Below are 25,576 nucleotides of genomic sequence, written 5' to 3'. Positions count from 1 at the left end.
CCTGAGCCCGACGTTCCCGATCTCCGGGGGCAGGGAGGGGGGGATGGACAGCGGAGCGCCGGCAGTGACCCCCATCCATGTGGGACAGGAGGGATCCCCGGGATGCTGACGGGATCTGGGAATGGCGGCTCCTCCTCCCGGCGGGAACCTCCGGCGGCTTTCACATCATCACGGAATTGTTCAGGTTGGAAAAGCCCTCGGAGACCACCGGCTCCAATCCGGAGGGGTTGGAATCCACGGGGATGTGGCACCGGGGGGCGCGGAGCAGGGCTGGCGATGGTTGGCCTTGGAGAACTTTTCCAACCTCAGCAATTCCACGATGCTTCGCAGAGCAAATCCGGCATCGGGCTGGGGAATCCCAGCTCGAGCAGCCCGGGATTTTCGGGATCAGTTGGGATTTAAGGAGTTCTCAGCATGGGCCAGTGAGAAAATCCCTGTTCCCGCTGCTCCGGGGATGTATCCAGGGGTTTTCCAACCTCCTGGAGCAACCTGGGAGGGCAGGAATTAAAGGATCCTGGGTCCCTTCCCACCCAATCCCAAATCCAAGCCACTCCCGGTTTCTATTCCCGACAACCCCCGGCTCTTCCCGGGGCGTTTTCCCTTCCTGCCTCCCCAGCGGGAATTTTGAGGCTCAAAGGGCATTTTTTGGGACTGCCAATCCCGGTTTTGGTTGCGGCACGGAATTTCCCGTCCCAGGTGTCCAGGGACGGCCGTGTCCCGCTAAATCCCGGCGCGGCCGCTTCCTACTCCCACAGTTTTCCCGGGTGTGGGAACTTGGGAAACCACAGCGAGCCAGGAATGGCCCAGAAAACAAACAGGAGACGATTCCCAAATCCCTGCCGGAGCCAAGAGTGGGAGCACAGCCCGGGAGGTCCTCACGGAGCCCACGGAATGGGAGGACATCCCAAATCCATCCGTTCCCTCCGAGCCCGGCCCTCTCCACCGCTGCTCCTCAATGGAACGGTCTCGGCGTAGGAATTTTTGGGATTCCCGTTCCTCCAGGAGCTCCGGGTGGTTCCCGAGCCAGAGGATCCCCCACTCTCCCCTCCATGACTCCGCCCCTCATCCCAGACTCTCCGGAGCCCGTTTGCTCGTGGATCCCGGCCGGAAGCCGTGTCCGTACCTTTGAATCCGCGCATTCCCGTGGGGCCGCGAGGGCCGAGCTCTCCCTGATCCCCCTTCAATCCGCGTGGGCCGGGGGGGCCCCGCTCCCCGGGAAGCCCTGGAATGAGGACGAGGGCACAAAATGAGCCGCTTTCAGCAGAATTCCACAATCCCGATGTGCCGGGAGTCCAGGAAAACCGGGAGACGCCGGAGAGTCCGGGCCGTCCTTTTCCTGCACTTCCCTGGGATACGGGATGGATTGATCCGGGTGCTAAGGAAGCTCTGAGCATCCTAAAGCTCGGATGGAGGCAACTGGGCGCCGAAGCTGGAGAACAAGGAAGGAAAAGCGGGATCCGGGGTGGGGAAGAGATCCCAAGGAATCGGGATGTGCCCCCCGTGAGCCCCAGGAGTCCGTGCTGTCCAGGGGGGTCGGATGTTTCTTGGAGAAGGGGTTGGATGAAACCCCCTGATGTGAGCATTCCCGAGCTCCGGGAGGTGGGAATTGGGGCGGTAGTTTGGGAATTCCTTCGCAGGGGACACAGCCAAGCCTTGGAGGTGGCCTCCATCCACGTGGGACTTGGACCTGCACCTGGATCTGGTCCTGGAACTGGTTCTGGAACTGGACCTTGACCTGGATTTGGTCCTGGACCTGGTTCTGGAACTGGACCTTGACCTGGACCTGGATCTGGTCCTGGACCTGGTTGTGGACCTGAGCCTGGTCCTCGAACTGGATCTGGTCCTGATCCTGGACCTGGATCCAGTTGTGGATCTGATCTTGGACCTGATCCTGGTCCTGGATCTGCTCCTGATCCTGGACCTTGACTTGGACCTGGATCCAGTTGTGGATCTGGTCTTGGACCTGATCCTGGTCCTGGAACTGGACCTGGGTCTGCATCTGGACTTGGATCTGGATCAGGAACTGGACCTGATCCTGGAACTGGACATTGACCTGCATCCAGATGTGGATCTGGACCTGGATCTGCATCTGGTCCTGGACCTCAACCTGAACCTGAACCCGGATCTGCTCCTGGTCCTGGTCCTGGAACTGGATTTTGACCTAGACCTGGATCTGGTCTTGGATCTGGATCTGGTCATGGACAAGATCCTGGTCCTGGAACTGGACCTTGACCTGATCCTGGTCCTCAAACTGGATCTGGTCCTGATCCTGGACCTGGATCCAGTTGTGGATCTGGGGTGGAGGGAAGGACCCCTGTGCTGGAGACGGGATCTGGTGGGACCTCGGGATGATCCCCCTGGAATGATCCCACAGGGCCTCATCCCGAGCCTGAGCTGGGCTCGGATCCGAAGCTCCTCCAGCATCCAAGCCTGGCTCCATCCATGGGGAGGGAGCCCTGGATTCCCCTGGCATCGCTCCTCCCGCCCATCCTGGGCTGGGCTTTACCAAACTCCCGATTTTCCTCTGGTTTAGGAGGAAAAAAAAGCTGCCAGGAGCAATTCCAGCCCCAGCTCCGGTGGGGATTATCCCGAGCTCCAATCTTTCCTTGCCGTGTCCATCCCGAGGAGGGCTCAGGACCCGGATTTCTATGGGGCAGGAGGGTGGATTTTCCATGGGATTTTCTGGGGATACACCTGAACCCGACCTTCTCAGCTCCGAAGGGTCGCGCTCCCATCCCGAAAAACTCCAGGAAAAGCCCTAAAAACCGTGGCTCTTCCCACAGCTCCTCCTGAAGGTGAACCCTCACGGGATTGTTTTGTTTTTCTGTCTGAACGAGAAAAAAAATGGGGAAAAAAAAGGAAAAGCCAGGAAAAGAGCCAAAGTAACTCCGAGGGCTGTCACACCCAAGAGAAACAGCCACGAATCCGTCAGCGCCAGAAATTCCAGCTGGGAAGGATGAGGAACTCGGGCAGCTGGAGGGGCTGTCCGAGGGAGATCGGATTTCCAGGCTGGCTCTGCCTCGCTCGGCTGGGCCTGGGAAGGAGCGATCCCAAAATCCGAGGGTTTGAGCCCAAAGCAATCCCAGCAGGGGCAGGGCGCCCCAGAGTCCTTGGAGCAGGGGATACCAGGGATGGATTTGGATCTGGATCTGGATCTGGATCTGCTCCTGGTCCTGGTCCTGGACCTGAACCTGGTCCTGGATCTGGACCTGCCTCTGCCATCCAGAGTCCTATGGGGTGGGTTTGGAGCAGGGGATAACAGGAATGGGTCTGGACCTGGACTTGGACCTGGATCTGAAGCTGATCCTGGACGTGGATCTGGTCCTGATCCTGGACCTCAACTTGGACCTGGCTTTGGGTCTGCAGCTGGACTTGGATCTGGATCTGGACCTGAATCTGCATCTGGTTCTGGACCTTGACCTGGATCTGAATCCTGATCTGGTTCTGGGCCTGGTTCTGGATCCAGATCTGGAGCTGGAGCTTGAGCTTGATCTGGATCCAGACCTTGACCTTGACATGAACCTGGACTCTGACCTGGATCCAGATCTGGATCTGGACCCGGACCTAGTCCTTGTCTTGGACCTGGACCTTGACCTGGACTTGGATCTGGATTTAGATCTGGACCTGGAGTTTGACCTGGATATGGATCCAAACCTGGATCTGGATCTGGTCCTGGACCTGGTCCTGGACCTTGACCTGGACCTGGACCTACATCTGGGTCTGGACCTTGACCTGGATCTAGACCTTGACCTGGACTTAGGTCTAGACCTGGCCTGGTCCTGGGTCTTGTGCTGGACCTGAACCTGGGCCTTGATCTGGATCTGAATCCAAACCTGGGTCTGGCCCTCAGCTTGGCCCTGGAGCTCCATCAGCTCCGGGATCCGAGCGGATCGGAGCTCCCGGCGGGATGGATCCCATCACTTCTGGGGGCACAGAGTTGTTCCCGGGGGGATCCTGCACCACCTCTGCCCTTGGAAGCAGAGTCGGCATTCCCAGGGATCCCTTAAAACCAGAAACAGCTGGAGCCGAGTCTTCCTCGGGGTGGGAATGTCCTCTGGTGGCTTCCAATGGAATTCCTCCCGAAGCCAACGGAATTAAGAAGGGGGGGAAAAAACCTCGGCGTTACTGACATTGGAAGAGACATCCTGGAAAAGCCTCGGAGTTCCCGGGATCTGCTGGGGGGATCCAGCAGCAATTCCAGCTCTGCTGCCTTGGGAGGATCAGTTTGGGCGTGGGGTGCCCAATTCCTGCTCCAGCCTGCCTGGGAGACTCTGGAATCCGGGAATATCAGCCCGGATCCTCCTGGAGCAGGGCGGGCGATGACATTTTTCTCTCCAGGACGGATGTTCCAGGATCCGGGAGAGCAGATCCATCCCCACGTCCCTCGGGACATCCCACGGGACAGGTCGGGAAGTCAGCGGGAGTCGTCCCGTTGGCTTTGGATCCACCGGGTTATTTTGGGATGGGATTTCGGGGGATTTCGAGGACACCGGGAATGTTTTCCTTACCTCGGAGCCCGGGAAGGCCGGGAAGTCCAGGCTCTCCCTCCACCCCTTCCGTGCCTCGGTCTCCTTTGGGTCCCGGTGGCCCTGGAACACAACAGGAGGGCGGGAATCCCATCCCGGATTCAGGAATGTGCAGCGGGAGATCCAGGGATCTCCAAGAAGCACAGGAGCAACGCGGGGACAAAGGAGCTGCCGGAGGAGTTTTCCGTGATTTTGAGTTTTTGGGGTTTTCGGATATTGAATTCCAAACTGGGCTCCACCGACCTGCTCCGAGTGCCAGCAGAATTCACCTGGAAGCTGACTCCGGGAATTCTCCTTTGGGCCAAAAGTTGGGATGTTCCCAACGGAATAGGTGCAAGAAATCAGGGGGGGGAAAATTGCCTTTTGGGAATGTTCACAGAATCATGGAATTTTGGGGGTTGGGAAGGATTTTAAGGATCGTCCATTAGGGACAGTTTCCTCATGTCCAGCTGGGCTGATCCTTTGGGAATTCTGGAGATGATCCTTTAGGAGAGAATTGACAGCAGGATTCTGGTCGAATCCCAGGGAAGAGCAGAAAATCCCAATCCGAGGTTTCCTCCCTCATCCTGCAAAGGGTGAAATCCCCAAAGCTGGAAATAATCGGGAGCCGAAACAACGGGAAGAAGGAATTTGAAGGGAAAAATAATGGGAAACAAAAAAACTCCTGGGATAAGAGAAACCAGGGCGGGGAGAGGCCGAGGAGAGTCATTCCCACCCATCCCGGGGGAGGATTGGGAAGCGTTTTCCTAGAAATCCTACAAGGCAGGAATTCGGGAAGCTGAGATCCAGCCGGGGCTGTGGGCGATGGAAAAGGGTCAGGAGGAGCCGGGATGGGCGCAGCGCCAACGGATCAGGATCGGGGATCTGGGAATGTTCTGAAGGAATCAGCGGGATCTGGAGCGGGATCTGGAGTGGGATCCAGAGCGGGATCCGGAGTGGGATCCTGACTCGAGGTCAGGAAACGTCCCGGGATGGAGACGGACAGGGACAGGAGAGGGCGATGGGAACGATGGAATCACTGGCCCTGGCTGCCTCTTCCCAGGGAATGAACAGCTCTGGGGGCTGACGGGATGTAGGGATGGACCCCAAATCCTGGGAATGGACTCCAAATCCTGGGAATGGACCCCAGACACTGGGAAGGGACCCCAGAGCCTGGGAATGGACCCCAGATCCTGGGAAGGGACTCCAGACCCTGGGAATGGACCCCAGATCCTGGGAAGGGACCCCAGATCCTGGGAAGGGACCAAAGACCCTGGGAAGGGACCCCAGACCCTGGGAATGGACCCCAGATCCTGGGAAGGGACCCCAGATCCTGGGAAGGGACCAAAGACCCTGGGAAGGGACCCCAGACCCTGGGAATGGACCCCAGATCCTGGGAAGGGACCCCAGATCCTGGGAATGGACCCCAGACCCTGGGAAGGGACCCCAGATCCTGGGAATGGACCCCAGATCCTGGGAAGGGACCCCAGGGCCTGGGAAGGGACCCCAGACCCTCAGAAGGGACCCCAGACCCTGGGAAGGGACCCCAAATCCTGGGAAGGGACCCCAGACCCTGTGGAAAGACTTTGGACCCTGGGGATGGATTCCAGACCCTGGGGATGGATTCCAGCCCCCAGGGATGGACTCCAGAGCCTGGGAACGGATTCCAGATCCTGGGAATAGATCCCAGACCCTGGGGATGGAGTCCAAACGCTTGGGATGGATCCTAGAGTGTGGAGATGGACCCCAGACCCTGGGAATGAACTCCAGATCCTGGGGATGGAGTCAAATCCCAGGAATGGACCTCAGACCCTCGGGATGGATCCTAGATCACGGAGATGAACTCCAGATCCTAAGGATGGATTCCAGACCCTGGGAATGGATCCTAGATTCTGGGGATGGATCCTAGATCCCAGGGATGAGCTGCAGACCCTGCGGGTTGACTCCAGACTCAGGGAATGGATTCCAGACCCTGGGGATGGATCCTGGATCCTGGGGATGAACTCCAGGCCCTGGGAAGGAACCCCAGACCCCAGGGATGGATCCCAGATCTCAGGGAATGAACTCCAGACCCTGTGGATTGACTCCAGACTCAGGGAATGGACTCCAGACCCCAGGGATGGATCCCAGATCCCACGGAATGGACTCCAACCCTGTGGATTGACTCCAGACTCAGGGAATGGATTCCAGACCCCAGGGATGGATCCCAGATCCCACGGAATGGATTCCAGACCCTGTGGATTGACTCCAGACTCAGGGAATGGACTCCAGACCCCAGAGATGGATCCCAGATCCCACGGAATGGATTCCAGACCCCAGGGATTGACTTCAGACCCAGGGAATGGATCCAGACCCCAGGGATGGATCCCAGATCCCAGGGAATGAGCTCCAGATGCTGGGAATGGACACTTCCAGGGATAGGGCAGCCACGGTTTTTCCGGGATCCTGCCAGGGATGCTCCCATCCCCGGGAACAGCTGTTGGGATGGGACACGGGGAGTGGCTGGGCTGAAGGAAAACTGGGAAGGGCAGCCGGGAGAGGCTCCCGACCATTCCCAGCTGTTCCCACCCCGCAGCTCCTGAGGTTCGCACCCGGGAAATCCCGTTCCTGCTGCACCCCAGCTTCCCACCCTCCAATCCCAGGATTTCCTGATGGATGGGACCACCCTGTCACCCTCAGGACCTGCTGGGATCCAGCACATCCTGCCCAGGGATTGCGCCAGCGGATCCAGGCGGGCAGTGGATCCCGGGAATTCTCCCACCCGGTGACTCCCAAGACCCCAAAATTCCTCTGTGTTGTCCTTCCCGAGCCCCGGGAGGTGCTCGGAGCAATCCTTGGATGCTGGAGAAGAGCCCGGCGACCTTCCCAAGCCGCCATCGTCCAAATCCAGGATCCAGAGGCCGGGAGAGGTGAGGATCTGGGAGAAGGAAAAGGGCCCCCAAGGCAGGCAGGGAATGGCTCAGCCAAATCCGTCCGGGAACACGGCGGACTCACCCAAGGACAGCTGGAGCTGGGATGAAGCCAGCTGGGCACAAGGCCTCCAAAATTATCCATGGGATGGGAACAGAGGGAAGCTTGGGATGCCAGGAATGTGTCAGGGCTGCTAAATCCGGTGCCGGCCCTTGCCAAGGGATTTGTTTTGGGATAAAGCGATTCCAGGGCTGTCGGGCTCCGTGATGGATCCCATCCTTGGTGGCTTCATCCCAGAGCAGGTGACATCATTCCCATGGATGGGGAGGGAAAAGAGGGATCCGAGGAGCAGGGAAATACGGAAACATCGCAGCAATTGGGGTTAGGGTGATCCCAGCATCCCAAAACCAGGGACCGGGAGCCAACATCCCCAAGGGATGAGGGAAAGGACCCCCAGGAGCTGTTGGTGTTCCAGGGGGATGGATCTCCTGGAGCTGCTGGGGATCAGCCACATCCACCCCCTCCGGCTCAGCAGCTGGGAAAAGGGAACAAGTGCCTTGGCACCAGCCCGGCCTTTCCAGCTGGAATTCCAGCTGGAAGCACCAGGAACGAGCAGCAGCCACGGGGCCTGAGCAGGTGCACCCAGCGGGAAACAGGACAGGAGCTGCTCCCAAGCTCCTGCTCCCCCCGGAGCTTCCACTGGGACCTCCTGGGTTTTCTCCATGGGGCGTGTCCCTCCCTGGCACAGCATTCCCGGAGAAGCTGCAGCTGCCCCTGGATCCCTGGGAGTGTCCAAGGATGGGGCTTGGAGCAGCCTGGGCCAGTGGAAGGCGTTGGAGTTGGAATAGGATGGGATTGGAGGTCCCCACCCAAAGCGTTCCGGGATTTGGGAAGGGCTGGGGGTGGAAAAGGAGGAGAAGATGGGATGGGAGAAGTTGTTTTTTCCTGGCATCTTTGAGGGAACCTTGGGAGCTTTGTTCCTAACCATGGATGGGGAATATTTGGAGAGTCCAAGGGGCTGGAGACACCTGAGCAAGGATGGATGGGGGCCCTTCTGGGCCCTTCCCGACCGGAGAGCCCCGGAGGGGCTGGAGCGTGTCCAGGGCAGGGAACGGAGCTGGGAAGGGGCTGGAGCAGCAGGAGCGGCTGAGGGAGCTGGGAAAGGGGCTCAGCCTGGAGCAAAGGAGGCTCCGGGGGGGACCTTTTCCCTCCCCAAAGCTCCGTGAAAAGTTGAAGCCAGGTGGGAGTTGGGATCTGCTCCCGGGAAACAAGAAACGGGATGAGGAAACGGCCTCGGGCTGTGCCAGGGAAGGTTTAGTCGGATATTGGGAACAATTCTTTCGTGGAAAGGGATGTGAAGGACTGGAACAGGCCCAGGGAGGTTTGGAGTCCCCAATCCTGGAGGGATCCAAATCCACGTGGATTTGGGGGGACATGGATCAGTGGTGGCCAACGCTTGGACTCCAGGACCTCGGGGAGCATTTCCAACCTCTACAACTCCACAATTCTCCAACCCCCGGAGCACCGACCCACATCCCACAGGACCACGGGGACCGTTCCCAATCCCACCCCCTCTCCCGGCCGGGCTCCGCTCACCGCGGATCACGGAGATGTTCCGCAGCGCCACGGAATGCTCCCAGTCCTTCACGCGCAGCTCCTCGGTGACGTTGTTGAGCACATCCAGCTCCAGCCTCAGCTGCCGCTCCATGGCCCCGTGCTCCGCCCGCATCCGCCGCGCGTCCGCGCTGGCGTTCCCCAGGAGCCCCTGCAGGTCCCGGAGCCGGGAATGGTGCACGCGGACGTCGTAGGAGAAGCTGCGGTTCATGGAATCCATGGCCCCGCCCAGGACCGTCACCTGCTCGCCCAGGGCTTCCAGCCGCCCGCCCAGGTGGCCCAGGAGGCGCTCGTGGTGCTCCAGGAGCAGCCGGCTGCTGTTGCCGTCCACGGAGAGCCGGGACAGCTCCAGCTGGGCCGCGTCGCTCTGCTGGCTCAGGGAATCCCAGAGCCGGGACACGGATCGGTCCGTCTGGCTCGCCTGGCTCTGGAGGCTCCACAGGAGCCCCTCCAGCCTCTGGAGCGACCCCGTCAGCAGGAACAGCGAGTCCGAGTGGTTCTGCAGGAGGTCCTGGAGCCGCCAGATGTGCTCCAGGAGGTCGCCCTTGGGAAGGGGGTGCAGCAGCTGCAGCTGCAGGTCCCGGAAGGTCTCGTTGAGCCGGTGGACGTTTCCCAGCAGCGCCTTCAGGTCCTCGGGGGACGGCTGTGGCCGGGACACTGGGACGGAGGGAGAGCAGCGGGAGGTCAGGAAGAACCCTTGGATGTGGCATCCTCCCAGGGTCGTTCCCAGTTCCTCGGCGCCTGGAGGTGGAATTCCCGCCCCAAAAGGTTCCCCACATCAGCCCCTCCTGGAGTCCGAGGCTTGGAGGAGGAGGTTGGGTGCTGGAGAATCCTGGAATGGCTTGGGCGGGAAGGAACCGTAAAGCTCATCCCATTCCACCTGGATAGGGAGACTTTTCCGTGATCCCAGCGTGCTCCAAGCCCCATCCAGCCTGGCCTTGGCCACTCCCAGGGATCCAGGGGCAGCCACAGCTTCTCTGGGAATTCCAGCCCAGCCGGGAATTCCTTCCCAACATCCCAGCCCAAGCTCCCCTTTCCCACTGGGAAGCCATTCCCTGCCTCCTGCCCCTCCAGCCCAAATCCCAAATCCCTCTCCAGCTCTCCTGGAGCTCCTTTAGGCTCGGGAAGCGGCTCCGAGCTCTCCCTGGAGCTCAGGGTTTTCCTTGGAGCTGCATCCCACGGGATTTTCCTGCTGGAAAACCCCAGCCTGGAGCCATCCCAGCGGTTCCCAAGGATCCCGGAACAGTTTGGGTGGGAAGGGACCTCAAATCCCATCCCATTCCAACCCCGACCCCTTCCCCTCTCCCAGGCGGCTCCAATCCCATCCAGCCTTTCCTTGGACACTTCCATGGACACTGCACCGACGGAGATGTCCCTGGAAGGTGTCACCTGCCTCGGGAGGGACAGCCACAGCCCTGGGATTTTCCAGGTGGTTCCCGATGTTCCAGAGCTCTGCCAGAGCCCGGCTGCCGGGATCATCCGCTTTTCCTTGCTCCAAACAGACCCAATCCCGGCTTCTTCCCACCCGGAGCTTTGGATTCGAGTGGATTCGAGTGTTTACAGTCCGGTTTCCCTTCTGGATGCGGATCCTGGATCCGAGCTCGGCCCTGATTTCCTCGGCGCTGGGTGTGGTTTGCTGGCGGCTTCCAAGAACCACATCCCGCAAATCCGGGGCTGCCAGGGCTCTTCCCGAGGGACAAACCCAACCCAGCTCCGGAGTATCCCAATCCAAGGCCTTCCAGGGCTCTTCCCGAGGGATGAAACCCAGCCTGACTCAGGGGCATCCACATCCCCATCCCAGGGCTCAGGATCATCCCCATCCCAGGGCTCAGGATCACCCCCATCCAAAAGCTTCCAGGGCTTTTCCTGAGGGAATAAACCCAGCCTGGCTCCGGAGTATCCACATCCCCATCCCAAGGGCTTCCAGGGCTCTTCCCGAGGGAATAAACCCAGCCTGGTTCAGGATCATCCCCATCCCAGGGCTCAGGATCATCCCCATCCCAAGGGCTTCCAGGGCTCTTCCTGAGGGAATAAACCCAGCCTGACTCTGGAGCATCCACATCCCCATCCCGGGAATGCCAGGGCTTTTCCTGAGGGAATAAACCCAGCCCAGCTCTGGAGCATCCCCATCCCAAGGGTTTCCAGGGCTCTTCCTGTGGGAATAAACCCAGCCAGCTCTGGAGCATCCACATCCCCATCCTAAGGGCTTCCAGGGCTCTTCCTGAGGGAATAAACCCAGCCTGACTCTGGAGCACCCGAATCCCGCATCCCGCATTCCGGGGCCACCAGGAATCCCAAGGGAACAAACCAACCCCGGCTCCGGATCATCCCCATCCCACACCCTGAGGCTCTTCCTGAGGGAGAAACCCCATCCCAGCTCCAGAGCATCCACTCCCCCCACCTCTGTATCCCAGCTGGCAGAGAATTCCAGACTCCAAACCCTTCCCAGCCCCGCACCAAATCCCGGAATTTCAAGCCAGGATTCAGAGAGGAAACCTGGGAATTTGGGGAGAACCTCCTGCCTTCAGCGGCTCCAGGCGCCCAGTAAATCCCAATCCCAAATCCCAGCACGCCGCTGCATCCCAAAAATGCTGATCCAGGCAGGGGAATATCAGACAAGGGAGTATTCCTCAGCCTCGGAATGGGAAACTCCAAGCCAAGCCCACAAAAACAACGGGAATTGAGTTTTTTTCCCAAAATAAAATCAACTCTTCCCGTTTTCCTTTGGGCTTGGGCTGGAGCGGAACCGCCACAATTCCATGGAGGAGAAATGGAGCAACCTGGGATGGGAGAATTCCCTGCCCATGGAATGGGATGGGATTGAATGTCCCTTCCCACCCAAATGATTCCAGGATTCTGGGACGTAGGACGCTCCGAATCCATTCAGAGGGATTTTTAGGGAATTAAAAGGGAGGAAAAGGGAACAGAGACCCTTCCTGGAGTCCCGAGATCCCAAGTGAACCCCAGGGCTTTCCTTAAATCCCTTGGAGCCGCATCCCGTGGGATTTGTGTGCCGAGAACCAGAACCGCAGCCTGGAGCCGTCCCAGCAGCTCCATGGAATCCCAGACTCATGGAACGGTTTGGGTGGGAAGGGACCTTCCATCCCATCCCATCCCATCCCATCCCATCCCAATCCCGGCACCTCCCCCTGTCCCAGGCTACTCCAGGCGCTGTCCCACCTGGAATCAGGCTCTTCCGGGCATCTGTCCATGAATCCCTGTCCATGAATCCCACCGGTTGTCCCGGAATTCCGGCTGGGAGCTCCTCTCCCGGGACAGGGCGAGGTTGGGGTCCCTCTGCTCATCCCAGTTTGGCCCCTGGCATTCCTGGGATGGGGATGTGGATGCTCCAGAGTCAGGCTGGGTTTATTCCCTCAGGAAGAGACCTGGCATTCCCGGATGGGGATGTGGATGCTCCAGAGCTGGGCTGGGTTTATTGGGGGAGCTCAGGTGGAACAGATCCCACGGGAAGGATGGAAAACTACCGGGAAAAACATTCCTTGAGGAAAAACCTTCGGGATCGGTGGGATTTTATCGTTACCGATCGATAACGAGAGGGAACGGCCTCAAGTTTTGCCGGGGAAAGCTCGGGTTGGAATCAGGAACGATCCCCTCATGGAAAAGGTCGGCCGGGGGTGGAATCCCCATTCCTGGAGGGATTCAAGTCCATGTGGATGTGGCCCATGGGGACACGGGTCAGGGGTGGGAATGGTTGGACTCAAGGGGGGTCCAAGGAGTTTTCCAACCTCAATGATTCCGTGAAAAAGTTGGAGATCGGAGCCCCAGCCTCAGGCTCAGAGGCTTTTTAATGGATTGGGAGGAGCAGGGACAGGGATGTAGGGAATGTGAATTCCCAGGGGCCACCAAACCGCCTGAGCTCCATGGGGAAAACTCCGGCTCCAGGATGGAAAAGATCCCATTCCCACTGCTCCCAGGGTTTCCGTGGATTTTTGGCACTGACCCTTTTCCCAACATCTTTTCCGAGGACGGTCACCCAGCGGGATCCCAAAAAATTCCTGGCCAAACCCACCCCAAAACATTCCCGGACAGGTTGGATGGGGCTTGGAGCAACCCGGGATGGTGGGAAGCGTCCCTACGGAATTAGGGACCTTTCCCTGTCCCTTCCCACCCCAACCATTCCATGATTCCGTGAGTCTTTCCATGCCCCTTCCCCTCGGACGGGACACGGAGCTGGAGAGGAATTCCCAGCTCTGTGTCCGTCTCCAGGAGCCCAAAAAGGGATTTTCCATAGGAAATCCGAGCCCTCTGGCATTGAAGGCGTCCATGAACATTCCCGGTTTTCCAAGGACCAACCAGCTCCGGCACCCGAGGCTGTCTCCCTGCGATTCCCGGCTGGATGCGATCCCTTTATCCCACACCATCCCATGCCTGCGGTTTTCCAGCTGGGATAAACCCTCTGGAAAACCCCCAGCTCGAAATTCCAGGGCTCGGCCGCATCCAAATCCAGAGGCTTGGCTTAAAATTCCAAACCTCCAGAAAGCCACAAGCACGGAGCCGATTTCCCTCGTCCCTCTGCCTCCCTTTTCCAGGATTCCGGGTGACAGCCCAGGGGCCGAAGTGGTTTTCCTGAGGTTTTCCTGGAATCCCGCCAGTCCCCCCGCTCCGGGAGGCGGGAATTGGAAGATTCCCGAAGCCAGAGGTTGTTGTTGTTATTCCTGGAGCTGCAGCCCAGCCCGGGACCGGAGCTTGTCCCGAATCCATGGCATCCCTCGCTCCGGGATCTGCCGGCCAACAACAACAACATCCAAACAATGCGAGGCAAGGGATCGGTGGGAGAGGCCTCAAAATTCCGGCAAAATCTTCTCCGGCCTTTCCCAACCCTCGGGGAACACCAAGGGGGAATTTGGGATGGAAAAGGGGGGGGTTCACATCCTTTCCTGCCATGGATAACGGGATAAGCGCTGGGAAGGAGGGATGGGAATGAGGAGCTGATCCATGGAGGTGGCGTTTCCCACCCATCAAGGGAAATCTTGGGATTGGGGATTAAACCAGGAATTTCCCAAATTTCTTCCAGGAGGACAAGGGAGGGGGAACAAGCCTGAGGCAGCGCGCGGATCCCACGGAATGTGTGTGCCGGGATGAGCTGGGTAATTCCCGGGGGCTGGGCGGGAATTCCAGGCATTCCCAAGGGGCTTTGCCATCCCTGCGCTCACCAAAATTCGGGAAAGGGGAGGCAGGAGGCCTGGAATGTGCCAGGATAACGCCCTGCCTGCATCCCATCATCCTTATCCCAGGAAAAGCCAGCTGGGAACGGGCGACGGGAGCAATCCCAGCTCCGAGCAGGCAATTCCCGAACCTCTCCCGAGCCTCAGCATTCCCAGCGCTCCACCCTCAAACCCTGCAGCAATTCCAGCCTCAGGGATTCAACCCCGGCCGCTCCTGATGCTCCGCGCGGAGCCGGATCAGGCTCAAGCTCTTGATCCCAAGGAGCTCAGAGCTCCTTGGAGTTCTGCTGGATCCCAACTTTTCCTCCCCTGCACGGCCCGGAAAACCCTCCCGAGCCGGGATTCCAAGCTCATGGATGCTCCTGGCTCTGGGAGCCTCCCGGGAGGAGCCGGCCCGGCCTCACCTGCCAGGATGAAGATTCCGACCAGGATGAGGAGCACGAGGAGGTAAAGTCCCACCACGGAATATTTCAGCGCCGCCACGGAGCCCATCCGGCCACAGCATCCCGAGGCCTTCATCCTCCGGCCGGGATCTGCGGGACAGAGCGGGACACGGGCTGGTGGAGGCCTTGGAATGCTGCGGGAAGGGTTGGGATCACCCCTGCGAGGGAGGGGGGCAGCACCGGGGGCTCCGTCCCTGGGAGTGTCCAAGGAAAGGCTGGATGGGATTGGAGCCGCCTGGGATACGGGAAGGGGTCGGGGTTGGAATGGGATGGGATTTGAGGTCCCTTCCCACCCAAACTGTTCCGGGATCCTTGGGAGCTGCTGGGATGGCTCCAGGTTGGGGTTCCCAGCGGGAAAATCCCGTGGGATGCAGCTCCAAGGAAAACCCTGAGCTCCAGGGAGAGCTCGGAGCCGCTTCCCGAGCCTAAAGGAGCTCCAGGAGAGCTGGGATTTGGGATTTGGGCTGGAGGAGCAGGAGGCAGGGAATGGCTTCCCAGTGGGAAAGGGGAGCTTGGGGTGGGATCTTGGGAAGGAATTCCCGACTGGGAGGGTGGGGAGGGGCTGGGCTGGAATTCCCAGAGAATCCCTGGATCCCTGGGAGTGTCCAAGGAAAGGTTGGAGCTCCCTGGGATAGGGAAAGGTGTCCCCTCCCTGGAATGGGATGGGATTTCAGGTCCCTTCCCACCCGATCCATTCCCTGCTGGATCCTGGCAGGATCACAGGATTGCCGGGAGCCCGGATTCGCCCTTTCCCAGACCCGAGCGTTCCCAAGGAGACACCGACAGAAGATGCAGGAAGAGCCCAGAATTCCCACCCGGAGCCGTGGGTGCCTCCATCCCGGTGTTTTGTGCTCCTTGGAGCTCCGAGGCTCCGACCCAGCGCCCCTCATCCCACAGGAGAGGGGGAACCCCAAATCCAAAATTCCTGGATGGAGACCTCGCTGATCCATGGCCGGATCCAGCTCGGACCATCCCTCCTGGGATTTGGGATCTCATCCCTGTCCAGGAGCAATTCCCAGCTCCAGCCCGGACCATCCCTGCCGGGATTTGGGATCTCATTCCTTTTCCAGGAGCAATTCCCTGCTCCAGCCTGGAGCATCCCTGCCGGGATTTGGGATCTCATCCCACGTCTGGGAGCAGTTCCATCCCTGCCGGGATTTGGGATCCCATCCCATGGCCAGGAGCAATTCCCAGCTCCAGCCCAGACCATCCCTGCTGGGATTTGGGATCTCATCCCATGTCCAGGAGGAATCCCATCCCTGCCCAGCGATGTCCGGGTGGGATCTCACCCCATCCATGGGGCCGGATCTCAGATCCCGGTGGGATCTCGCTGCTCCCTGGAATTCCAGAGATGGAACCGATGGATTGGGGAGGGGTGTCCCAGCATTCCAGGACCCTTCCCCACGGCATCCTTGTCCTTCCCAAGCTCCGCGGTTGTCCCGGTGTGTCCAATCCCGGGAAAACGGCGATGCTTGGAAAAGCCTCCAGCCGGGAAAGGGTTCCAGCGGGCGGATCCCGAAACCCAGCCCGGCTTTGGAGCTCGGGAATGAGCTCAGGGATGCAGGCGGCGATCCCGAGGGAATGCGGGAGGGATCTCAGCCCGCGCTCCCACCCCGGAATTCCTGGAGCCGCGGGCTGCGGGATGAGGAGAGCGGCGATGTTTTCCTGACACTCGCACTTCCAGCGGCTCCTGGGACACTCCGGGAGGAGCTGGCGGTGCGCCCCGATCCACCCACTCCCATTCCCGGCCCTTGGAAGGAGGACTTGCACAGCCCGGGCCCGGGGAAAGGCTCCGGCCGGATTCCAAGGAAAAGCGAACATTTCCTGCCCCTGCCCAGGCTCCAGGGAGCGCAGCCGCGACCCGCCCGCTCCTCGGGAAAGCGGGGTCCCCAAAACCCTGGAAAAGGTGCGGGAATGCTGCTCCTGGGCGGGCGCAAAGCTTGGATCCCTCTCCCGATGGATCCTCGCCCCCCCCCCCCCCCCCCCGCGGGAGTTTTCCATGGATCCCGGCGGGATCCGGGTGGTGCCATCCCCAGGGACGGCCTAGTCCTGCCCCTTCCCAGAAATCTCCCTCCAGAGACCTCCCTCCCGTGGGAATGGGCTTCCCTGGAAGGTTGGGATGAGTTATGGATGAGCCCTGAGAATTCCAGGCGGACTTCCATAAAAAAAATCCCAAAGCCAGGGAGGTACCTCCGAGCCTTCCTGGGGAAAGGGATTTGCTGGGAATGCTGGGATCAGTCCTGGAGGGCCCCGAGCTGTTCGCCGCTGGGAAAGGATGGGAACGGCAGGATCGGCCTGCGGGAAGCTGGGAAGAGGCAGGAGCAGGGATAGCAACCTTTGGGAATGGGATCAACCCCCAGGGATCACCTGGATGGGAAATCCACCCTCTGGATCCAAAGCTGTCCCTACCTCGGGGCTGGCTGGAGACCCCCACTTGGAATCACCTCCATGAGCCCCTCGCAGCATTCCCGGAAGGAATTCATCCGGAGCTGGATGTTCCCAGCCCCTCCCCACCCTCCCAGACGGGAATTCCTTCCCAAGATCCCAGCCCAAGCTCCCCTTTCCCACTGGGAAGCCATTCCCTGCCTCCTGCCCCTCCAGCCCTTTCCCAAATCCCAGCTCTCCTGGAGCCCCTTCAGGCTCGGGAAGCGGCTCCAAGGATTCCCTGGATTCTTCCCTGATCCAGCCGGACATTCCCGGCTCTCCCAGCTGGCTTTGGATCCATCCCCATCCCAACTCCTCTCTGGGAAGGAATTTCGGGATCCAGGGACCTGCCTGGGAATCTCGGCACTCCAGGAAGGGTCTCCCTTCCTTTTTCCTCCCTTTCCCATCCCCAACTTCCATAAAAATCCCTCAGGATGGATTCTGAGCATCCTCGATCCCGGAATCCCGGAATGCTTTGGGTGGGAAGAGACCTTCAATCCCATCCTATTCCAACCCTGGCACCTCCCACAATCCCAGGCTGCTCCAAGCCCCATCCAACCTTTCCTTGGACACTCCCAGGGATCCAGGGGCAGCCACAGAATCCCTGGAAAACCCATGCTGGAGACACATCCCGGTGCTGCTCCCACCACAGGATCCATCCCCGTTTCCCAGGGCAGGGAATCCTGCCTGGACGCCGGAGCAGAGCACGGAGCTCATTCCGGACACCTCTGCCCAGGTGGATCCGAATCCGGAGCTCCTTCCCGAGCAATCCCAGCTCCCAGGAGCTCTCCGTGCTCCCAACCCCCCCGTGGATCCAGAGGTGGATCCGGAGGTGGATCCGGAGGTGGATCCGCCCTCACCGTCCTCGCAGAGGTTCAGCTTGGAAAGGCTCCTTCCCTCGAAAGGCTCCTCCAGGACGGATCCGCTCTCCCGCTCGGAGAAGGTGTGGAGATACACGGCCTTGTTCTCCATCCTGCCGGGGAAAACCGGGAATACCAGCTGGAATTGGGTGCTTGGTGTATCCCAATCCCGGCCAATCCCTGCCGGGATCCGGCTCTGGGATGGAGCAGATGAGCCCCCACCCCCAGCTCCAGGATCCCAAAATCAGCAGGACACGGAGCTGCTGGAGCGAGGCAGGAGGAGAATCCAGAGCTGCTCCGAGGGCTGGAGCCCCTCTGGAGCCAGGCTGGGAGAGCTGGGAATGTTCAGCAGGAGAAGGGAAGGATCCAGGGAATCCTCGGAGCCGCTTCCTGAGCCTAAAGGGGCTCCAGGAGAGCTGGGATTTGGGATTTGGGCTGGAGGGGCAGGAGGCAGGGAATGGCTTCCCAGTGGGAAAGGGGAGCTTGGGCTGGGATCTTGGGAAGGGATTCCCGGCTGGGCTGGAATTCCCAGGGAATGCCCGGATCCCTGGCAGTGCCCAAGGAAAGGCTGGAGCAGCCTGGGATCATCGGGGGAGGTGCCGGGATGGGAATGGGATGGGATTGAAGCTGCGTGGATCCCAGGCAAAGCATCCCGGGATTCTGGGATCCAGGAGGCTGCGAATCCATCCCCAGGGGTTTTTCTGGGAGTCGGGGATGGGAAAGGGAAGGGAGACCCTTCCTGGAGTGCCGAGATTGCCAGGGAAGGGCCTGGAGGCCGGAATTCCTTCCCGCAGAGGAGTCGGGATGGGGCTGGATCCAATGCCAGGCTGGGAGAGGCGGGAATGGAGGGATTTCCCTGGGAAAGGGGAGCTCGGGCTGGGATCTTGGGAAGGGATTCCCGGCTGCGCTGGAATTCCCAGAGAATCCCTGGCTGCCCCTGGATCCCTGGGAGTGTCCGAGGCCGGACTGGACGGGGTTTGGAGCAGGGACACGGATCCATGGATTCTGTTTTCCAGGGATTGTTGGGCCTGTGGTGCCGCCGGAGTTTTGTCCCAGTTAAACCAGCCGCATTCCCAGCTCCTGGTCCCGCTTCCAAGGGGGAAACGCCATCCATGAATTCCGGGGGATCTCTCAGACCTCGCCTGGAGAGTCCGGGGCAGGAGAATCCGCCAGGGAACGGGGACAGGGGGAAGGAAAAAGGGCAGGAGCATCCTGAGAGAACCGGGACAGAGGGATTTGGGATTGGAGCATTCCGGGAGAACCGGGACAGAGGGATTCGGGACTGGAGCATTCCGGGAGAACCGGGACAGAGGGATTCGGGACTGGAGCATTCCCGGGAGAACCGGGACAGGGGGATTCGGGACTGGAGCATTCCCGGGAGAACCGGGACAGAGGGATTCGGGACTGGAGCATTCCCGGGAGAACCGGGACAGGGGGATTCGGGACTGGAGCATTCCCGGGAGAACCGGGACAGGGGGATTCGGGACTGGAGCATTCCCGGTTGGATCCGGGACAGAGGGATTCGGGACTGGAGCATTCCCGGGAGAACCGGGACAGAGGGATTCGGGACTGGAGCATTCCCGGGAGAACCGGGACAGAGGGATTCGGGACTGGAGCATTCCCGGGAGAACCGGGACCGGAGCCTCTCCCTCCCCGCGCACCCCTCGGGGCTCGGCGGCTCCTCCAGCCCCGCTCCCGGCGCTCCGGGTCCCCGCTGTCCGCACTCACCCGCGGGCCCGAGCTCTTCCCGTGCTCTCTCCCCGGGATTTCTCCTCACTTCCCGGGATTTCCCCTCACTCCCCGGGATTTCTCCTCACTCCCCGGGCTGCGTCCCGGCGGTGGCCGGCACAGGAGGCCGAGGACGGCGAGGGGACCCCCGGGGCTGAGCGGCGGCGGCTCCGCGGGGGCGCGGAGGGGCCCGGCAGCCGCCCATGGGTGCGGGGTCCCGGCGCTGGGAGCGGGGCCCGCCCGGCCCGGAGCCTTTTGTAGGCGGGGAGCGGCGCCGGGATCCTCCGCCCTCTCCCTCCGGGACCGGGATCCTCCGCCCCTTTCCTGCCTCCTTCCCTCCCTCCCTCCCACCGGGGCCGGGATCCTCCGCCCTCTCCCTCCGGGGCCGGGATCCTCCGCCCCTTTCCTCCCTCCTTCCCTCCCTCCGTCCCTCCGGGGCCGGGATCCTCCGCCCCTTTCCTCCCTCCCTCCTTCCCTCCCTCCGGGACCGGGATCCTCCGCCCCTTTCCTCCCTCCTTCCCTCCCTCCCTCCGGGACCGGGATCCTCCGCCCCTTTCCTCCCTCCTTCCCTCCGTCCCACCGGGGCCGGGATCCTCCGCCCCTTTCCTCCCTCCCTCTCTCCCTCCCTCCCTCCCACCGGGGCCGGGATCCTCCGCCCTCTCCCTCCGGGGCCGGGATCCTCCGCCCCTTTCCTCCCTCCTTCCCTCCCTCCCTCCGGGGCCGGGATCCTCCGCCCCTTTCCTGCCTCCTTCCCTCCCTCCGTCCCTCCGGGGCCGGGATCCTCCGCCCCTTTCCTGCCTCCTTCCCTCCCTCCGTCCCACCGGGGCCGGGATCCCCCCGCCGCTGCAGCGCCCGCCCCGGGCCGGGAGAGGGGCAGGAGAAGAGAGAACCGGGAATGGAGCGTCCCACGGGAGGAACGGGGCAGGAACGGGATAAGGGGAAAACGGGAGAGGAGAATCTCCCGGAGTTACCGGGATAAGGGGAACCGGGATAGGAAACGGGGGTTTCCCGGGAGAAACGGGGCAGGGACATGTCCCAGGGGGTATCGGGATAGGGGGAAGCGGGATAGGAGCACATCCCGGGGGAACCGGGACAGGGGGAACCGGGATAGGAGCATCTCCCGGGAGAAACAGGATAGGGGAAACCGGGATAGGAGCATCTCCCGGGAGAAACAGGACAGGGGAAACCGGGATAGGAGCATCTCCCGGGAGAAACAGGACAGGGGAAACCGGGATAGGAGCATCTCCCGGGAGAAACAGGACAGGGGAAACCGGGATAGGAGCATCTCCCGGGAGAAACAGGACAGGGGAAACCGGGATAAGAACATCTCCCGGGAAAAACGCGGCGGGAACATCTGCCGGGGGTACCGGGACACGGGGAACCGGGATAGGAGCGTCCCCCGGGAAAAAATGGGGAGGAGAATCTGTTGGGAATACCCGGACAGGGGAAACCGGGACAGGAGCACATCCCGGGGGTACCGGGACAGGGGGAACCGGGGCAGGAGCATCCCTCGGGAAATCAGGTCAGGGGCAGGGGGAACCGGCGCTGGAATATTCCCGGGGGAACCGGGAGAGGAGGAACCGGGGCTGGAATATTCCCGGGGGTACCGGGGCTGGAATATTCCCAGGGGAATCGGGAGAGGCGGAACCGGGGCTGGAATATTCCCGGGGGAACCGGGACGGGAGGAATCGGGGCTGGAATATTCCCGGGGGAACCGGGAGAGGCGGAACCGGGGCTGGAATATTCCCGGGGGAACCGGGAGAGGGAAAACCGAGGCCGGAACATTCCCGAGGGAAGCAGGGGCTGGAATATCCCCAGGGAAGAGGAGCAGGAGCATCCCCCCAAGTGGAAAAGGGCGGAGTTTCCCCCTGGAATTCCTTCCCGGAGGGAACGAGGCGGATCCGTGTCCCAGCTCCAGGGAATTCCCATCCTTCCAGTCCCAATTCCCGGCCGGCAGGAGCACCCAAAATCCCGGGAATGGGGAGAGGAGCGCTGAATCCGCAGGGAAACTGAGGCACGGAGAGTCTGGGATGATCCCAAACTCCTCGGCCGCGGCTCTGTGGGAGCAGGGAATGACAATCCGGGATGAAGGGAAGGGCCAAGATTTGTCCTTTATCCCAGGAAAGGCGAAAAAGTGGGAAAATTTCATTGGATTTCGGGAGATTCCAGCGGGACCGAGCGCTGGGAGCTTTTCCTGCTCCTCGGTTTCCATCCATGGATTTGTTCTGGGATGGGTCCTGGGTTGGATCCCGGCGCGGGGGAACCTCGCTCTGCGGGATTCTGCTGGAAAAGAGAGAGGAAAAACGGGATTTAAAGCGGTTAAAACGGGATAAAAGCTGCTCCGGAGCCGGGAATGACTTCTGGTGCCAGCGGAGGTCAAACCCATCCCATGGGATCATGGAATTGTTGAGGTGGGAAAAGCCCTTGGAGACGAGGAAATCCAGCCGGGAGGGAACACGGAAGCAGCCGGGATCCGAGCTGGTTTTTTGGGAATGTGGAGCGGGAAAAGAGCCCCAAAAATCCCTTCCCAAACCCTCTCCCGGCAACCCCGCGGATCCCCGGGAGGAAAAGTTGGATCAGACTTGGGAGCAAATCCCAAATCCTGCAGATCCTGGGGCTGCCCCCGGATCCCTGGAAGCGTTTCCAGGCCGGGCTGGAGCAGCCTGGGATCAGGGAATGTCCCAGCCCATGGAATGGGGGTGGATTTAAGGGCCCTTCCCACCCAAACCTCTCCGGGATGCGAGGATTCCATGAGGAATTTCCCTTCCCATGGATTTCCTGGCGATGTTTTCCTGCAGGAATCGCTCTCCGAGCCGCTTCCCGACTCCAGGCTGATGATTCGATGGGATTCCCAGGGGTTTTCAGATGGGATTTGGATCCTGGGCGTCGCACCAAGGGAGGTCCAGGTTGGGTTTTGGGAACAATTCCTGCCTGGAAAGGTTTTCCAGCCCTTCCAGCTGCCCGGGGCGGGGCTGGAGCCCCCATTCCCGGTGGGATGGAAATCCCTGTGGATTTGGGGTGGGAGCTGGAACCGGGGTGGCCTCGGCAGTGCCGGGAATGGTTGGATCCGTGGGCTCCGAGGGCTTTTCCAAGCTCAGCAATTCCACGATTTTATGGACGAGGGGCCTCCCCCAGCTCTGCAGGAGCAGGAATTCCTTCCCCAAATCCCACTTTCCAGGATGAAACGATTCCTTTCCGTGATTCCCCCGCCTCCAATCCCTGCTCCAGCGCTGCCATCCCGATATTCCAGCGGCTGCGATCGGGAGGGATCTCCCGCTGCGGATCCCACACGAACGGGGAATCGCGGAGCGCCGGGACCCCGGGAATGGATCCCAGGACCCGCGGGCAGGGGTGGCTGCGACCTCGGGAAGCGATTCCTGCCTCCGGGAGCTTCCAGGGATGCAATTCCCGAGCTCGTGGGGCCCCCTAAAGGCCCGCCTTGGGAGCGACCCCAGGAGTGCGAAAAATCCACGGAAAGGCCCCAAAATCCCTCCCTTGGAATCTCCGATGGGAGCGCGGAGCCGGCCCGGATCCAAAGGGGGATTTGGGATCGCCCGTTCCAGGTGGGAACATCCCCGGAGCCCAAAAGGAGCTCCGGGATCAGATCCCGGCCCTGCCTGGCCGGGGGAGCGCTGAGATTCCACCCTTCCCGTTAAAGATCCCACAGAATTCCCGGATCCCCCGGGGGTTTTCCTGCATTTCCCTCCTCTTCCCTGCTTTTCCCAGATTTTTCCTCCTCTTTATGTTTCATTTTTCTTTGTTTTTCCCCTTTTTTTTTTTTGCCTTCATTCCCACCTTTCCCTTCTTCCCTGTTTTCTCCCCTTCTCCCTCTCTTTTCCCCATTTCCCTTTGCTTTTTTCCCATTTTTCCTTCACTTTTCCCCATTTTCCTGCCTTTTTTCCTCCATTTTTACCATTTCCCCCAGTTTTCTGCTTCCCTTTTCCTCATTTTTCCTTCCCTTTTCCCCATTTTCCTTCACTTTTCCCCATTTTCCTTCACTTTCCCCCATTTTCCTGCTGTTTTCCTTCATTTTTACCATTTTCCTTCAGCTTTCCCTTTGCTTTTTCCCATTTTTCCTTCACTTCTCCCCATTTTCCTGCCTTTTTCCCTCAATTTTTACAATTTCCCCTCAGTTTTCTGCTTCCCTTTTCCCCATTTTCCTTCACTTTTCCTCATTTTCCTTCACTTTTCCCCATTTTCCTTCACTTTTCTCCATTTTTACCATTTCCCCCTAGTTTTCTGTTTCCCTTTTCCCCATTTTCCTTCACTTTTCCCCATTTTCCTGCTGTTTTCCTTCATTTTTACCATTTTCCTTCAGTTTTCCCTTTGCTTTTTTCCCATTTTTCCTTCACTTCTCCCCATTTTCCTGCCTTTTCCCCTCCATTTTTACCACTTCCCCTCAGTTTTCTGTTTCCCTTTCCCCATTTTCCTTTGCTTTTCCCCATTTTCCTGCCTTTTTTCCTCCATTTTTACCCCTTCCCCCAGTTTTCCTTCCCTTTTCCCCATTTTCCCTCACTTTTCCCCATTTTCCTGCTATTTTCCTCCATTTTTACCATTTCCCCCCAGTTTTCTGTTTCCCTTTTCCCCATTTTCCTTCACTTTCCCCCATTTTCCTGCTGTTTTCCTTCATTTTTACCATTTTCCCTCAGTTTTCCCTTTTCTCTTTTCCCCATTTTTCCTTTGCTTTTCCCCATTTTCCTGCTGTTTTCCTACATTTTTACCATTTCCCCCCAGTTTTCTGCTTCCCTTTTCCCCATTTCCCTTCCCTTTTCCCCATTTCCCTTCCCTCTTCCCCATTTTCCTTCCCTTTTCCCCATTTTCCTTCCCTTTTCCCCATTTTCCTTCACTTTCCCCCATTTTCCTGCTGTTTTCCTTCATTTTTACCATTTCCCTTTTCCTCATTTTTTTTCTTTTCCCCATTTTCCTTCACTTCTCCCCATTTTCCTGCCTTTTCCCCTCCATTTTTACCACTTCCCCTCAGTTTTCTGTTTCCCTTTTCCTCATTTTTCCTTCCCTTTCCCCCATTTTCCTGCTGTTTTCCTTCTTTTTTACCATTTTCCTTCAGTTTTCCCTTTGCTTTTTTCCCATTTTTCCTTCACTTCTCCCCATTTTCCTGCCTTTTTTCCTCCATTTTTACCATTTCCCCCCAGTTTTCTGTTTCCCTTTTCCCCATTTTTCTTCACTTTTCCCCATTTTCCTCCTGTTTTCCTCCATTTTTACCCCTTTCCCCCAGTTTTGTTTCCCTTTTCCTCATCTTTTTTGCTTTTCCCCATTTTCCTGCCTTTTTTCCCTCCATTTTTACCCCTTTCCCCTCAGTTTTCTGCTTCCCTTTTCCTCATTTTTTTTTTTGCTTTTCCCCATTTTCCTTCACTTTTCCCCATTTTCCTTCCCTTTTCCCCATTTTCCTTCTCTTTTCCCCATTTTCCTGCCTTTTTCCCCTCCATTTTTACCCCTTTCCCTCAGTTTTCCCTTTGCTTCTCCCCATTTCCCCCCCAGATCCCCCCCCAGCGCATCGGGGGGATTTTGGGGAAACCCCAAATTGGGGGGGATTTGGGGGGGAGAAATGGGGAACACCGGGAAAAATGGGGAAAAACAAAGGGAAAACTGAGGGAAAAGGTTAAAAATGGAGGGAAAAAAGCAGGAAAATGGGGAAAAGCGAAGGAAAAATGGGAAAAAAGCAAAGGGAAAACTGAGGGAAAAGGTTAAAAATGGAGGGAAAAAAGCAGGAAAATGGGAAAAAGCGAAGGAAAAATGGGAAAAAAGCAAAGGGAAAACTGAGGGAAAATGTTAAAAATGGAGGGAAAAAAGCAGGAAAATGGGGAAAGGCAGGAAAATGGGGAAAAGCGAAGGAAAAATGGGAAAAAAGCAAAGGGAAAACTGAGGGAAAAGGTTAAAAATGGAGGGAT

At 59.3% G+C, this 25,576-nt stretch overlaps 1 protein-coding gene across 1 annotated transcript in view; it reads right to left on the bottom strand.

The window, feature by feature from the left end:
• SCARA5 (scavenger receptor class A member 5) overlaps nucleotides 1-19,974 on the bottom strand; it is a 33,102-nt gene extending 13,128 nt beyond the window's left edge. The window contains exons 1-6 of the mRNA XM_069011890.1: nucleotides 19,671-19,974; nucleotides 17,943-18,055; nucleotides 14,620-14,748; nucleotides 9,012-9,686; nucleotides 4,509-4,589; nucleotides 1,124-1,222 (exon numbers count right to left, since the gene is read on the bottom strand). Coding sequence (XP_068867991.1) covers nucleotides 1,124-1,222; nucleotides 4,509-4,589; nucleotides 9,012-9,686; nucleotides 14,620-14,748; nucleotides 17,943-18,054 — 1,096 coding nt within the window. The 5' untranslated portion in view covers nucleotide 18,055; nucleotides 19,671-19,974. The remainder of the gene's footprint in view (nucleotides 1-1,123; nucleotides 1,223-4,508; nucleotides 4,590-9,011; nucleotides 9,687-14,619; nucleotides 14,749-17,942; nucleotides 18,056-19,670) is intronic.
• Between the last annotated feature and the right edge of the window lie 5,602 nt (nucleotides 19,975-25,576).

This window comes from Aphelocoma coerulescens, chromosome 3 (genome assembly GCF_041296385.1).
Source record: "Aphelocoma coerulescens isolate FSJ_1873_10779 chromosome 3, UR_Acoe_1.0, whole genome shotgun sequence".
Taxonomy (NCBI): Eukaryota; Metazoa; Chordata; class Aves; order Passeriformes; family Corvidae; genus Aphelocoma; species Aphelocoma coerulescens.
The sequence above is the reverse complement of the archived record's forward strand: the minus strand, read 5'-3'. Positions and strand labels throughout refer to the sequence as shown.